The sequence below is a fragment of the Candoia aspera genome, chromosome 7 (genome assembly GCF_035149785.1).
Source record: "Candoia aspera isolate rCanAsp1 chromosome 7, rCanAsp1.hap2, whole genome shotgun sequence".
NCBI classification, from domain to species: Eukaryota; Metazoa; Chordata; class Lepidosauria; order Squamata; family Boidae; genus Candoia; species Candoia aspera.
In genome coordinates this window covers 67,140,645-67,156,672 of record NC_086159.1, presented here as the reverse complement: position 1 = coordinate 67,156,672, position 16,028 = coordinate 67,140,645, and the positions used below count along the sequence as shown (strand labels likewise).

General features: G+C 40.4%; 1 protein-coding gene across 2 annotated transcripts in view; it reads left to right on the top strand.

Moving 5' to 3' along the window:
- Positions 1-4,185: 4,185 nt before the first annotated feature.
- The window catches only part of CPNE8 (copine 8), an 85,039-nt gene continuing 73,196 nt past the window's right edge, over positions 4,186-16,028 (top strand). For both annotated transcript variants that reach the window (XM_063307962.1, XM_063307961.1), the window contains exon 1: positions 4,186-4,342. In XM_063307962.1, coding sequence (XP_063164032.1) covers positions 4,209-4,342 — 134 coding nt within the window. In that variant the 5' untranslated portion in view covers positions 4,186-4,208. The remainder of the gene's footprint in view (positions 4,343-16,028) is intronic.

Below are 16,028 nucleotides of genomic sequence, written 5' to 3'. Positions count from 1 at the left end.
TTTTAAAATTAAATCTTTGCAGACAAATTCCCATCACTGATGATTAGAGAGAACTACTGTCTCCTGCAGGCTGAAACCCATCAATTATTGGGAGCAATTCCAACCCTGTTTGGCTTGCCAACCCCAAGAAACATACAGCAATCAAATGCAGCAGTTGCTATAATGGGAAAGAGCTGGAGAAGAGCTAGCTTTGAAATGAATTTGGAACAGCAGCTGGAGGTGCTCTGATATTACTGGACATTAGAGAATGTATTGATTTGGCCCACTGTATGTTCTCTGCGTAAGACTGTTCTAACATTTGCTCCAAAAATATTGCAGTTGTGGACTGTATTTATATGTGTAAGAGAAAGAATAAGATTACAATATGCTGTAACTAAGCCCTGAATTCCACTAGTTCTGTCAACTACCGTAGCTACAGTATTGGGCTTCTGTGTGTGTTGAGGCTTAAAGTGGCTTTTGAATAAATGGGAGTCCCATAATTCCCCATTATGCCATTTAACATAATGGATTTCATATGAGATTTTTATAGTCCAGAGCATGCAGGTATTTCTTTATTCTAATGAGCTGCCCAACAGAGGTTTTTAAGCTCCTATTTTAAGTTGTTCTACAACCTTGCAAGGTCTTGTTGTGAAATGAAATTTTAGACAGAAAGCACACAATGCACAAGCCTCAAAAAAATAATGGCATTTAATCTGGAATACAACATTAATGAGTGTTAACTCCATTTTAAAAGCAATACAGGTCCATCTGGTTGAACCCCATGATGCTGATGGGCTGAGCTAGTGTGATGGCTTGAGATAGTTTAAGTGCTGAAGGGACTAAAAGTTTGTAGTCTTGTTTCTGTGCAGGTTGGAAATTGGCATAGGACAGAAAAGAAATGGTAGGACTAGGGAAAGGAAGCCCAAAGACAAGGATGAAAGAATAGACAGTATAATGAAAAAGGAGAGATAGGTGGGAAATGAGGCTGCTGGATAACTTTTGTGGAAGTAAGAACCTGAAGCAAGGAGCAGCTAGTAGATGAACTGAAGAACCTCATGGTGAGAGAGAAGAATGCTATGGAGGCTGGCCCACCAGCTGCTAAAGGAAGCCAATCAAATGTGGTGATGACTTGAAAATGAAGGGGGGAAAAAGAGATGAAAAGGTCTACCATTGATAAATAGACCTGGAGCTGCACGCTATTGATGCGAATGGTAGACAAGGAAAAGAGACGTATAGGTGCCTGACTGGAGTCTAGCAACCATGGAATGTTGTCAGTTGCAGCTTCTTTGCAGCACTGGAGGGTAATGGGGACCCAAAATCTGTACGGAGATAGAGGTGCTTTTCAAAATGGGGATTAGAATTAACCAAGTAATATGGCCTGGGCTTTAAGGATGACAGGTAAGACCTGCAATAAAAACCTTGCAATGTGGAATGCTTCCATTCAGGGTTCCAGACAGTCCATACTCCTTATTTTCCTTCATGATTCTCTATTCCATTTCTCCCTTCATCTTTTTTTCCCCATCTCCCTCTTCCCCACAACCTGCACTAAATCCCCACTGAGTTGCTGGAGGAGGAAGTATCCTCCCCCCCTCCCCCCCCGCCTTAGTTTTTCATGGAGAGCCAGTCTGGTGTAGTGGTTAAGGCACCAGGCTGGAAACCAGGAGACTGTGAGTTCTGGTCCCACCTTAGGCAAACGCCAGCTGGGTGACCTTGGCCCACTCTCTCAGCCCTAGGAAGCAGGCAGTGGCAAACCACTTCTGAAATCCTGTCAAGAAAACTGCAGGGACTTGTCCAAGCAGCCACCAGGAGTCAACACTGGCTCAAAATCACTCTATCATCGATTGATTGATCATCTATCTCTATCCATCTATTATCTATCTATCTATCATCTCATACTTCTGCAAATCTTCATGCTTCTCCCTTTTGTATGTGCTACTTTGGCTACATAAAGATCCACACACACATCTGAACTCCAGAAAGAATGAGGACATGCTTCACTCCACAAGGACGAGAACTGAAGCAGCAATCATATATACGCTTCCTGGGAAGTAAACTGTTTTGAACTCAGGGGGCTTATTTCTAAGAAGTAAGAATGCACAGAAATGTTAGTTATAATTTTGTTGTACACAAGGAGCAGCAGCATTATCCTCTCTGCATACCTACTTTAGCAACTCCATTGAAGGACCAAATATCAGTCGTAATATGAGATATTCATACACTTCATTTGCCAATGGGATATATGCTGCCATCTCAGCCCAATCGACAGAAAAAGAAAAAGAAATGGACCCTTATCTGTCATCAATATTCAAAATCAGTAGGGAAGGACTTAATCACCTTGGAAACTCATCACTGATCTACAGATTGCAGAGGAATTATAAAGGCTAATTTATTTGAGAAATAGCTGGACTGAAATTTATTAAGAGACTTAACACTATTTCTCAGGGGATAAAACATTTTCAAGGTTTCTTATCACATTATATGGAGTAAGTTCAATAAAGCAAGAATGTCTTTGTGTATCTAGTGTCTATTTCCCATATTTCATCTTTCTCCATGGCTCCTTTTATATTTTCCACTGCTCTCTCAGAATAACACTCAGTGTCTTTGATGAAATAAACTGTAGTCCACAAAAGCTACACTAAATTTTAGTCTCTAAAAGTGGATGCCACTTTTTTGTGATCTCTGCTGCAAGCAGCTGACCCTTCCCAAACTTTGCGGGATTGTTTGAGATCATGTGAAGTTGACACCTTTGGTGTTTGAGGAGTGGAGTTTTTTTTTCAGAAAGCGGAAAAATGCCACCCTGTGAACCAGGAGCACTTAATGGCTTAATTCCAGGAGGGGTCTTCCAAGCACTCCGAAGCTGCTGAAGTACAGCGTGTGGCTCTGTTTCAGTGCATTTGGGAAATCATGCAGCACTTTCCATCCATAGGAAAAATAGAAGAATTTGTGTTCAATCTGTCTGCTCAGCCATGAACAAGCCACACACTGCCTGGGCATTCTCACTCAGCACTTTGGAGTTCTTGTGTGACCTTGCTTCAGAGGTACAAGTTGTCCTAATGAGGTTTGTGTATTTATACTTACAACACTTCATGCACTATTGATATGCTTTATCCCCATTTAGCAAGTGTAAGCTGACTCATGCATGGGACGGCTGGAAGTGAGGATCTTTCCTCCTTTCTTCAGGACAGACCTGTGAGTGTCACCGGGGAATGCCATCCCTTCTCTTCGAAAGAGAAAAGACCCCTGAGGGTTCCCCTTAGTGGAACTTTCCCCACAACTCCGCTGACCTGGAGAAGGACTTGCCTCTTTTGAGGAGGGCTTTGGAAGGAGTCTAATTGTCGGTGGCGACGTCGGGTAGGGCCTCAAGTTCACTTGCCTCCCCTGGGCTGCATGCTTCAGAAGACACGGGTGTCTCCCGAAGAACTCGTAGAGGGGAGGGCGCCAGAAGCGGGCAGCCCCCGGGGATCTTCGTCGGAGCTGCCTCGGGTGATCGCTTCCGATCCGCCAGTCCCGGGGAATTTGCTGCCAACTCGGAACCTTGGGTTAATCCGCAACCAGGGCTGAACTCAATTTTCTGGCTTCGCGGCGCATCCTGAACCACAACGGGGGCTGGCTAATCCGGAAGTGGGGTGGGTGGGTGTCTCATGCGAATATTCTCTTCCAGGGGACCTTGTCCCGTAGCCTTAATGAAAGCCGCAACGTGGGGATGGGTTGACAGGCTGGTTAACGCTTCCCTGGTTTCCTGGACTCTTCAGAAAACTTTCCCTAAGTGTCAAGCCTCCTCGCTGGTTCCCGTCTGCCACGTACTAGAAATACATATGAACTTTACGAGAAAAGCGCGTCCCCCTCAACCGGAGATCCGCCCACCCCCGCCGCCGTCCTCCGCCGCCGCCTTGAGGAAAAGGGAGCGACGTCGGCTTCGTGCCACCTTCTGGGAGCCAAGTGAGAAGACCCTCCGCCCGGCTACCCAAGAGAAGGGGGGGGCGTCACGCGCGCCTCCCGAAGGCGGTGACGTCACACACCCACTCAGTCCCCCGCGCCCGCAGCCCCTTCCAGGCAGTCCGCGTTCGGCATTTGTAGCCCGCGCGCAGCTCGGCAGCCGCTCCGCTCGCCCGCCCCATCCCTCCGCCCCCCGCCCCCCGCCCCGCGCGCGCGCTCCGTGCCTGCCCTCTAAATTCCGTTAGCGCCACCTCTTCCCCCGCCGCCTCGCCCCGCCCCGCCTTTGGCCCCACATGTTCGGTCCGGAAAAACTGTTGGGGCAGCTGCCCAAGCTGGAGCGCTACGGGAATATGGCGTCCGTGGGGGATTTTAACCCGGTGAGCGCCAACGTCCCGGCCACCCGGGTGGAGATCTCCGTGTCTTGCAGGTGAGGCAGGGGAGAGGAAAGGCGGTGGTGCCGCGCGGCGGGTTTCTCTGATCTGTGGCGAGGGCGCTTCCCGCTCCTGGACGAGGCAGGAGAAGGGTCTGAAGAGGGCGGCGGGAGCGGACCAACCAAACCTTTTGGAGCGGCTGTGGGCGGGCGGCCGGGCGAGCGAGCGAACGTGTGGACGGAAAGCCTGCTTCGCGTGGCTGCCTGCTTGGGAGGGTCGCAGCCGTCGGAGTCGGGGCGTATTTCTTCCCGCCCAGACCCTGCTGGATGTGGGATCTCCTAACAGCCCGACGTGGGCCACCCCATGGTCCCTGGTGGACTGGTTGCGGGAGATCCTCGCCACAGGCTTTTCTGTGCGCGAGTGGTTTTGTGACCCGCCGGGAGCGCTTGAGGCTGGCACCGGTCCTTCCCTCCCCCACATCTGGTGAAAGTTCGTGGGCTGTGAAATTCCCGAGTTGTACAATCCGAGGAAGAGGGTGGGTGCGTGTGACGCACACCCGCCAGGCAGTTCTCAGCAGGAACTTGTGGATTAGGTTGCCTGTGCTTCTGGTCTGTCACACAGCCAGAAGAAGACCATTAAAAAACTCAGTGGAGAGACAGGAGGAAGTAAGTCCGGAAGGGTGGAGAAGGGGGGGAAAAAAAAGACCGCGAGAGCAACAATGTAAATAAATGCTACTCTTGGTCTTGACTCGGGTATTGGAGGTAGGAAATGCTTCTGACATCAGACTCTGCTCAGGATTCCTTCTTCGACATCCAGCAAGGGTTTGATTTCCTTCATGCTGAAAAGTTGTTAAATTCCTTCAGCTCTACAACGCTGATAAAAATGCACATTTTCTAACCCCCTCTCACTCCGTTGATACGGGTTGGTACCTGCAACTTCCACCTGTTTGCCTCGTATAGGATGCCCTCTTGTATTCTTTAAAACATGCAGTGGGTGTAAAAGCCCCGTTTATTATAAGCCCCATGTTATTATTGTTACAGGAAGCAAACGATTGGAAAATATTGACTGCCTTACCTCTGGGCAAACATGCAAATAGTATTGTGTGTTCCAATTTTCCTGTGGAAACCTTTTTTTTTCTTTTTAGATTTATCCTCAAGAGAATTATTTGAAATTTTGTTATTAGGAAATGGGTAATACAACCTGATTTTTTTTTTCAATGCCACCCACTCTGTTTCTTCCTGCAATCTAGTATTGGTCTTTTCAAAATACTGTTTTTATCATGGTGATTAATGGAGAAGAGAAAATTAAAATTGATATATGAAACCAGCATCCATTGCTTTTAATGTTGTTTCTTTTCTTATTTCATTAGGAAATTTCAGATTTCCATGTCCTGGAGTTCTAATAAAGAATTGTAACTTGTGTATATTACAGATAGCAGCTAAAGGAAGAAAATTAGGTTGTAACTGCTTATGCTGTGAAATTTAGAAAAAAGACCTTCATATTTTTCTTTCAAGACTGTCTTGGCTTGTCCCTTTCTTTTGAAATGTTATGCCAGAGGGTTACCCCATTTTCAGAGGCCTTCATTATGAATAAAATTAGATGGGAATTGAACTGTCTTTTCTCATTCCAGAATACTCTGTAATATTTCATTTTGTACAGTTTAATTTTGGAGTAGACACATAGAATAGAAATTCTCTGCTGTTTGCAACATCAGTAGTCAGGTGGGGTTCCTTTGCATAAGCAAGGAAATGCAGCAACCAGTTAGTGATGTTGAGAAAAGGTGACTCAATCCAGATTTTGGGAAAGCTCTGAAATCAGACTTTACTTGTCATAACAGTTAATTTCCTACCATTCTTTCACTGTATATATATAACTTCCTCCAAATGTTTGGGGAAATGATCTCTTTCTTTGGAGGAATTTGTGATAGCTACAAATGGAAGAAGACTGTTGAACAGAGTACACTGATACAGACATTTTATATTCAAGCCTATGCGATAATGATTAAGCTGTGCACTATGATGATATTTCCACATTGGAGACAATTTCCTTTAATACACAAAAACTGGTATAGAAGAATTTGAATGAATATTTCACTTATAAGGGCTATAATAAACCTTGTTCCCATTCCTAAAAACCTGATGGGACATGTGCTAATAAAGAGTACTAGAAACAGACTGATGTAGAAAACCAGCACAAGTTTGGAGGATGCAGAAAAATTATTATGTGACCTATAATGTTTGATAGATGCAACCTGTTTTAACATTAGCATTCTGATTGTCCGACACTTTTCATGGCAGCCTTCTTCTCAGATCTAAATGTGATGCCCTTTAAAAGCATCTATTATTTGTTCATTTTTATTGTCTGGCTTAGACTTCTTATTCTTGTTCTTCTTCCAAGAAAAGGTTGTTCATATATAGTACTGCACTTTCTCTGCTTTTTGTGCATGGAATCCATTGTTAGGGATACTGAAGGTGATGATGTGTATACGATAGAGAAATACTTAATTAATCTGTTTGATCTATTAGCACTTGAGTTACATCAAAAGCTGTCAGCGAACTCTCTCTCCCCTCCCCCATCCCAGTCTTCCATGGTTTCCAAATCTGCTTTGAAAGATTGTGGGATCCTCCAAAGCAGATTCTTGTTGTGCCTAAAAGATAATTACTATGCAGGAGGTGATTTTTAGAAAGTGGGAAAGAACCCTTCTTTCTCTGCATGGTAGAACTTTCAGAATCCACCTGTGTGGCAATTAAGTTTAAGTAGAAAAGGTATGTTAGAAAACTGTTTTTTAAGCTTGTTGTGAGTGGGTATATTCAGAGGGTGTAGATGTGATGTGAAGGCTAACCCTATCCTTCGTGTGACAGTAATCCCTCTTAAATACCCCACCATGGCCATTCGGTTTATAATATTGTTTCCACTGATGGCAAAGAAAGTTTTTGTTCCATTGCTGTGTAATGGGGGGGGGGGTTTCCAAAGAGTTACTAAGTGAGGGATTGAATCAATCTTTCATACCTCCTGTGATACCCCATTCCCTTTCCCCTCTGTATAGCAAATAAGCTCAGAAAAATGTCTCCTTTGTTAACCAAGACTGGTTTGCTGGTAAATCAAGCATTTTGCACACACTCAGAGATATCATAAAGTACAGTAATTTTTTAGGGCAAAAACTTACAGTTTCAGTTCAGGCTGCTGAATTACATGTATATGTACATGCATACACAAACAGAACAGTGCATGATACTGAACTTGGAAGTCAGCCTTGGAAATAGGAGGGGAGAATAGTGTCTGGGAGCTAATCAGAACCATACATAAAATTAAAAATAGCCTAGAAATACAGATGTAAAATTTTGGGAACTTTTTGAACAGTGGAGTCCTTGGTGCTCTCTGAGCCTTGTTTTCTTGCAGACATTTCATTGCCAGACTAGGCAACATCTTCAGTGCAGAGAGGGAGTGGGCCTTGCTGTCAGTTTATATACTGTGGCTTGCCCTGCTTGTGTTGGTGGGGGTGCTGTTCTCTCCTTGGGAGTTCTTTGATTGGGCTGTTGTTTGCTGCTTGGTTGATTGACTGAGTTAATAGTTCCTTGATTAAGGTGTATTGTGCTGTTTGATTGTTCATCTGGAGTTAATCCTAGTGTTGATTTTTGCATATCTGGGTATTGATTGCTGGCGAGGAGGTGTACTGGTCTTTTGGCTTTTCTATTGTCTCTTTTGAATGGTATGTAGATGTTGTTTACCTCAATGTGTCTGTTGACGGCTGCTTTGTCTGAGTGCCAGGCTTCCAAGAATTCTCTGGCGTTTTTGAATTTGGCTTGGTTTAGGATGCTCACCGTTTCCCAGTTGAAACTATGGTTGAGTCCATGTGTTGTGAGATTAAGGAGTTCTCATCGTGTCTCCTGACTGCCAGTTGGTTGTTTGTGGATGCGCTCTGCTAGTCTTCTGCCTGTCTGTCCTACATAGTGGCTGTTACAGTCTTCGCTTCAATTGGTATTTTTTGAACAACAGCCTCTGAAATATTGAAAGAAATAAAATATATGCACAGTTTCTTTTTGCCCCTTCTAAAAAATAAAGTAGGTCTGTTACTTTATGAAATGTATTACATATAACTTAGTTTATTCATTGAGATAGTTTTGGTATAATGAATGCGTGCTCTGCCAGATTCTACCTTCATAGTCCTTAAAGGCTACCATAGAAACATCTACTAAACTCTGCATTAGAGTGGGTAGCTTTTGAGGGAAAAGGAACCTCAGTTCAGCCTCCTAATCCTCTGAAGGATGATTGGAGGTAACCTGTTGATCTGGCAGCATCATTGGGAAGAATATAGTTGAAGATTTTTGACATTTTCTATTTTGGAGAGGAGAAAGCCACGTGGTGGGAATGAGCGCAGGAAACCTGAAAGGAAAACTCCCATAATGTCCCTAAATCTAAAAAATAGCCCTTAATTACTTTTTGGTGGGGATTGCTTCAAGGTTTGGAAGGGGTTAGTTAGGTGAAGGGATTAATCATGTTTGATACATAGAGACTCTTTGCTCCCATTCTCACCATTAACTCCCCCATCAAAAATTGATTGAAAAATGACTGTTAAGGGTAGGAATAGGAGGCCATGGCCTCCTGCTTCCATCACCATCTTAAATTTTGAATAAATCCCCAAATATTGCACCACCAAAATATATTTATTTATAAATCAAATGTATAGGTTGTCCAACTCAAAGTAATTCTGTGTGGCATACAAGATAAAAAGTCATTTCCTACTAAATTTGGGGCTCATTTTCAGGTGCTGATGATCCATGGAGTATAGGGAGGCCATGCGTTGCTCACTCTGCTCTAGATCAGAAGGCCCGGAACAAAGAAAACATCAGTGCCTCCTGGAAGAAGAAATGCATTCTTGTCTTTGCATTTGAGAGTTCTCCAATGAGCTTCTAATATATAATATTTGTTTATACGTTCATTATAATGACACTGATACTCTAAAGAAAAAATCTTATATACAAGTCCTCTGATAACAAACAATTTAGAAATTATTTTCAGAATAAAGGGTGGGTAGCAATATACGAATAGTTTTCTTTGCCACATTGGAAGTTGGAAGTCGCTCCTGCTCCCACTGCTTTTTTGCCTGCCCATAGTCATTCTGTTTCTCTGTTTAGGTAAGTAAATACTCACTTATTATTGTTCATTTGCCACTACAATTATTTTTCTATTCATGATATAATACTCGTCTTAGATCATCACAGCACTGTCCAGCATTGTGGTAAAAAAAATGTGGTCAGCCTAAAATTTAATGTTCATTCTGGTCACATCAGACTGCACTGCGTTTCTCTCAAAGGATGTCCCAGGGTTGTCTAGTCAATCATACATTCCTTTGTTAGGGTAGAAAGGCAGTGGAAGGTGGAGCAGAAGCTCCCCTGGCTTTTGATATCCAACCTGGTACAGTGGTAGAGCAGAGAAACAATCTGATGCACTATGTTCTATCAATTAATCTTAGTCCATGATGAATGAGGTCACTTATGGTGCATCAGGTTGGCACCAATATCTTTACAATGCTTCAGTACTTGATAGGACACTGGGAGTTGCAGGTCCCTAATATAGCTACTTATGGTTCCAAATGCAGGCATAAATTACATTGGTATGTGTACATGTCCTCAAATTCATTAAATTAGGGAAATTGTTTATAAAAACTGGAAATTATGCATCACTGCAAACAAAGGGCATGTATATTAGGAGAAATGTGGACAAAAATAAATAAATAAATAATTTTTAAAAAAAAAATAATAGCATGTGGATATGGGACAAAACAAATGTATGAAAGAAAAATGTAAAACAAAACAAAACCATCAGAAGTGACTTTCAGTTTAATGGAGCTTCATTTAGTGGACTTCAGATGCAACAGATCAAATTTCCATACAATATTTCCCCTCTGTATAATGGACAGGTCCATGGCATTCTAAGAAGTCTGGATGACAATCAAATTTACATAATTCATGGCAATTTATGTCATTTGATGACATAACTTTATATTTGATGGACATTCATAAATAATTGACATCCCTTCCTCTAATTGGTTTGTTAAATCTAGGTTTTGTTGTATATGCAAAACTGAAAAACAGAAATTGTAATACAGATTCACTCATCCCCATTTGCATGAATTCACAATCAGTAGACCAGTAGACTCAGTGGGACTACATTCAGTATGTAAATTCTCATAGCTATGGTTCAGTGCTAGAAAAAAAAATCAAGTAATAAGATGAACACTTTTGTTTCATACACAGCCTTCTTCATATAACACAGTTAAGTTGTAATATGGTTTGTTTAGTTTTGGCTTAGCATGTTGTGTGAACCCAGCCATTGTCATTTATAAACCACAATTTTGGCTTAGTATGTTATACAAACCCATCCAATTGTGATTTAGTTGATGAACAATGGTTAAATAAAACATGGCATAGTGCATGTGTGAGAACCTTGTTACTCACACACATACACACAAACATTTTTAATTTAAATTGTTGGCTTAGTGTGATGGAGTCTCATGGTTTAATAAACAAGCCGCAGACATTTGAGAGCCCATTAAATCTTCCTTCCCAGAACTCTTCCTGTTGAGGTGTTTTTTGTTTTTCTTTACATAATTGTTTGAAGCTGATGTCTTCCTTTTTAACTAACCTTCTTGATATAAGTTGCCTTCCCATCCCATGCTTTACTTCATTACTGTTTTAATCCATTTTCTAAGCTTGTGTAACATACTGAACCATAAATAACCAAGCGAGTTGGCTTTACACAATATGCTAAGCCACAAATAACTAGCAAAGGTTAAAACTAGGACTACTAAGCCTAGACTGTAAAGCCTCTGAGGATCACTAGATGGCATCCAAAGCATTCCGCATTGCTTTGCTGCCATCTAGAGGCCATCAGAAGTTTTGCAGCCCAGATCTAATAGACCTAGTTTAAAATAAAATTTTAGGAAATGTCTCAATATTTTTTTCAATTTTCAGAAAAAGAAAGTTCCTGTAGAAAAATGAGGATTTCACTCTCAATATTTTCTTGTTTTTTTTCTGCCCTCACATTTCTAATCATACATTCTGTGCACATTCAAGACCAACATGTGTTTTATTTAGTTAACAGATTTATATCCTGTTTTTTGTTCAGGAGCTCAACTTGACATACATAGTGCTCCTTCTTCCCAATTTCCCATACAACAACAGCCCTGTGAGGTGGCTTGGGCTGAGAGAAAGTGACTGGCCCAGAATCACCCAGTGAGTTTCTGTCACTGAGAGTGAGCTAGAACTTAGATCTTCCCAATGGCCATCCATTCATCTTAACCACTATGCCACACTGGCCCTCTCATTATCACTGCATAAGGTTTTTATTAGAAAATTTATTGGAAACTTTTCTTTCAGATTTGTAAGTTGTGTGATGCATAAACATATATGGTAGAAACAATAATTTGCATGTTTACTACATGTTTCCAGTATTCAGAGTGTTTTATACACACACTGACATTCAGATTTTCTAGCATGGTCCTAGAACTTTTTAGTTTTCAGTAATGCACCTTTATTAGCAAAGCGTCTATCAGGATTTTTAGCATGTCTCTCTCAAAATAGGAGATGTGAAATGTACTCCAGGAGTGTTAAAGCATTGTTGCATTAGCTAGAAAGATAAGCATTGGTGTACCCATGTTTAAATGTGTCTTGATTTCCATGGAGGAAATGTTTTACCTAAAGGTTTAGAACATAGGATGCAGAATAGTAACCCAGTGAAGTAAAGTCAAAAGATTGTATGGAATGTTGGCATGTTGGCCATTTCCTGGTCTTTCATGCACTGTAGTTGAATCAGGTTTAAAGGGTGAAAGTAGAGGAGGAAATTTCCACAGTAGTTTTCTGTATGGCTGCAGAAGTCAAGTTACATTTATCAATACACTATACCTGTGCTGTAGATCTCTACTTACTGTTAAATGTTTAACTTTGTCCAGTGGTTTATTTGTCATATTGCTAATACTCTCTTTGTAGGAGCAGCTGTACTTTGTTTGCAAACAGTCCTAAGTCCCCAGAACTGTAGATTAGACTGGGAAGTAAAAAAAAAGAAAAGAAAAGCCAATGACAACCCACTTCTTTATTGTTGCCAAGATTACTAGATGAAAATGTCGATGTAGTCATCAAAATTTAGGTAGCTTGTGCAGTCCTAAAGTATGTTAAGATTTCACCTTAACATCAAGTGTAGGTAAAGTTTTATAATGGAAGACTAAGACTTATTCTGAGATGAGATGTTTAACCTATTATGCTCACTTTTGCAGTTAAATTGTTGTTTTTAATAGTATAATGTGATTGATATTTATTTATATGTGTATGATTGTATATTATAAATGATTTGACTCCATTTCCCCCGTGTGGGGGAGATGGGCAGTGATAAAAATCTGATAAATAAATTTCATTCACATTCATTCATTCACTGTTGTGTTATAAGTTAACATGCTTTTAACATGTATCCTTCTCACAATCATTTGGAAGATTTCCCTGTTGAATTCTTTTTATTGCTTATTCAGTATGCAGGCTGGCCATTATAATGTCTTTATGTGCCCAATTGAAATAATCAGTTACGCACTACAAAGCTGAAGGCTGCCTGAGGCAACACTAATATGCTTTGCCTGGTGCTAGGTTCAACCAGATGGCTTTCAGCACCAGCCCTTACTTCTTTAACCTATCATGTATATTTATGACTATTGTATTCAAATTCAAACATCTTTATTACAGTCTTTCACCAGATTTTACAACAGAAGAAGAGAAATAGTTTAGTCCCGCATTTCATTATCAGGAAAAAAAAGGAAAACAATAAAACAGTAAAACAACATATTTAATTTAAAGTTTTGCGCAATTGTATAACTTGATAAAAATATTTGGCCACCTGGTGTGAGAGTTAGCATCCCTTAAAAAGTAATAAACATAAAATCTATCAGTATGACCCTCAAATTTAGAAGTGATTGGGGAGATCAAAGCACATCTTGGGGCATCATAAAAAGGATACCATATGAGGACATATGCAAGAGTTTCTATCTCCCTGGATTCACAAGGGCAAAGTCTCTGTAAACAAGGAGTCACGTGAAATCTTCCTGCCAGCATAAAGTCATACAATGTCCACCCTTCAGCACAGCTGGCAAATACTTGTGATTTTCAGGTTTGTATTCTCATTTTCAATTGAAAATCAAATCAGTCTATCACAGCTCAGGTTCTGTATAGATTATATTGAGCTTTATACACTTGAAAAAAGGGGATATGAGAATTTATTATTTCAGTAGAGGGAAAGCATCCTGACCACCATACACTATGTGTATGGATAATGCATTCAGCCCTGTTCAGATTTAACTTATAGAGATGTGTCGGAGAGGCTGAAATTAGATCTAGGAATATCCATATTTCTGAATATTTTTAACATAGCAAATTAGTGTATGAATGCCATAATAAATAATTCATTAAGAATTTATTAAACCTTAATAAATAGAAGTATTTATTTATTTATTAAGAATTCATACTTTTTTTCTTTTAAAAAAAATAATTGGTCCACAGGAAAAACAGAGGCAATAAGCATAATTATTACAAACAGGGATTTTCTCCTGTAAAAAGGAATAATTAATTCATGTCTTTGGTTCTTGCTGTGGTAATACAAAGGCTTTGATCTATATTTGTGGCTAAAAACTCTCCCTTCAATATATTCCCACTGCAAACTGTCCCTCATCTTTTATCATATGTTCTTAAGATGTGTGTGTTTTGGTAATAGTACTGACCTTATTTTTCCCATGTTACTGCTTTGAATTATTTCTGGGAGAAAAATGAGTATCAGCAGAAGGCACAGGGCCTGGGTTCCCAAGTTGGGCCCAAGGGCAACAATATGCTTGTCATCCTACTTACATTTTTTTTTTACTTAAAAGTAAATATGCTTTCAAAGTGTCAAATGTGCCCCCTAGCCTAAATGGTTGGGGCACCTGGCACTAGGAAAGAACTTTGTACTTAATCTGTTTGCTAACTTTAGAAGTAATAATCTTAATGCTCAAATTCACAGAATCATTTATTCTTCTTCATGTTACTATAAATATTAGAATGGGGCAATCTAAAGTTCTAGGATGACTAACTTCAAATGCCCTCTTTCAGTTCAAGGCTCTAGTAAGAGATCTCTCTTTTCTTGGTACCCCTCTCCTCCCCACCCAGCACCTTCCCCAAGAAAGGGATATTAGCAACTGTACAATAGTTATTAGGAACTCAGTCCAGTTTAGGTTTCTTGAGAATTGGGTAGGCTGTTGTCTCCAGTAATAAATTTGGCTGAAACGGATTTTGACCAAGTGGAGCAAATGGGAAACAGGACACTTATTCAGAAGTGCATCAATTAGTACCGTATATCTTCTAAATGCCTTGTAAACATGTCACAGCAATTGTTTATGGGCTCCAACATTTATAGGGGTTGGTATTAAAAGTCTCCTAACCACACAGGATAACTCTGCTAGGCAGCTATTGAGGGATGCAGTGTTAACTAGCAAAGAAAGACTCAAAATATTCCAAGCTATGTTCCGTCATATGTTCAGTTCACTCACACATTTTTTCATGGATGGGTTCTAGTCATCTCCAAATCTGATTCATTCCTCATGGATCCTCTGAAATCTAATAATGAAGTCATAATGAAAAGAATCATCAGAAGTGATAATACTGTATCAATGGCCCATTTCATCTCGTCATTCCATAGCAAAACTAGGCCTTGCTACAGTTGCTGTCATCTTGAAAATTCCCCCAAAGCATTCAGTAATCTTATTTTTTTTTTCTATAAGTCTGTTGGATTATTTTACTCTAGCAGGTGGACAACTTGGCTGCTGGTTCATATCTCACCAAGTGGTTTAGCCATGACACTGGATTAATAATAGCATCCTTCCCATCCCCACCTCCCCTCTACCCATTTTTATTGTATTCACTATCACTCTTCACATCTTGTGAAATCAAAAGTGAATAAATGTGCCTTGTGAATAACAAACTCGGTTGTCATAAAAGCCATGAAGTCACAAACTGGCACTGAGAAATCCCTGGCATGGATTTTATCTTGTCTTTATTATATCAAAACTGGTCTTATTTTTCTTTCCTGCAGTTTATATGCATTAGATTGTATATCTGTTGCATATTGTTTATCAGTTTTTTCTTCTTCACTGAAGTTGCAAAGTTTCACTTTATCATTACTCAGGATAAATCTGACAGCTCTCTCTTGAAGCTAATTAGCTGTTGAATATACATTTTTTTCTCACCTCTTGTGAAGAATTTTTTAAGGTATCTATGAAAAGCTATCCTTTAGTGAAGCTATGACTGTTACCCTTTTAATCTAAATCCTTTCCACCTCTTGCAAATTCTAATCTTTTAGTCACTTTCAAAGTGGCCTTCCTAATGACCATCATTTCAGGCTCAGTGGGAGAATGTTCAGTCCTTTGAATAAATTTTACCTTGCTTACCTTCATCCCCAAGTAGCTGTAAAGCAGTTACATGATCTTAGGCTATTATTTTTGTATAACAAAATATATGGATTTCCATGCATGGGCCAAAGTTTTATGAGACATATTCATACAACACTCCTCATGCAACAGCCTTTCCCTAGTGGTATTGTTTGTTTCTTAAGCTGCTGTAGCAGCCTCGGGGAACTGAGAGAAAAAACAAGAGCCATGATCTGGAAACATGCAGACAGTAGAGAAAGGCTTCCCACAAATGTTATTCTCAGCCATAGAACATTTCTGAGTAGAAC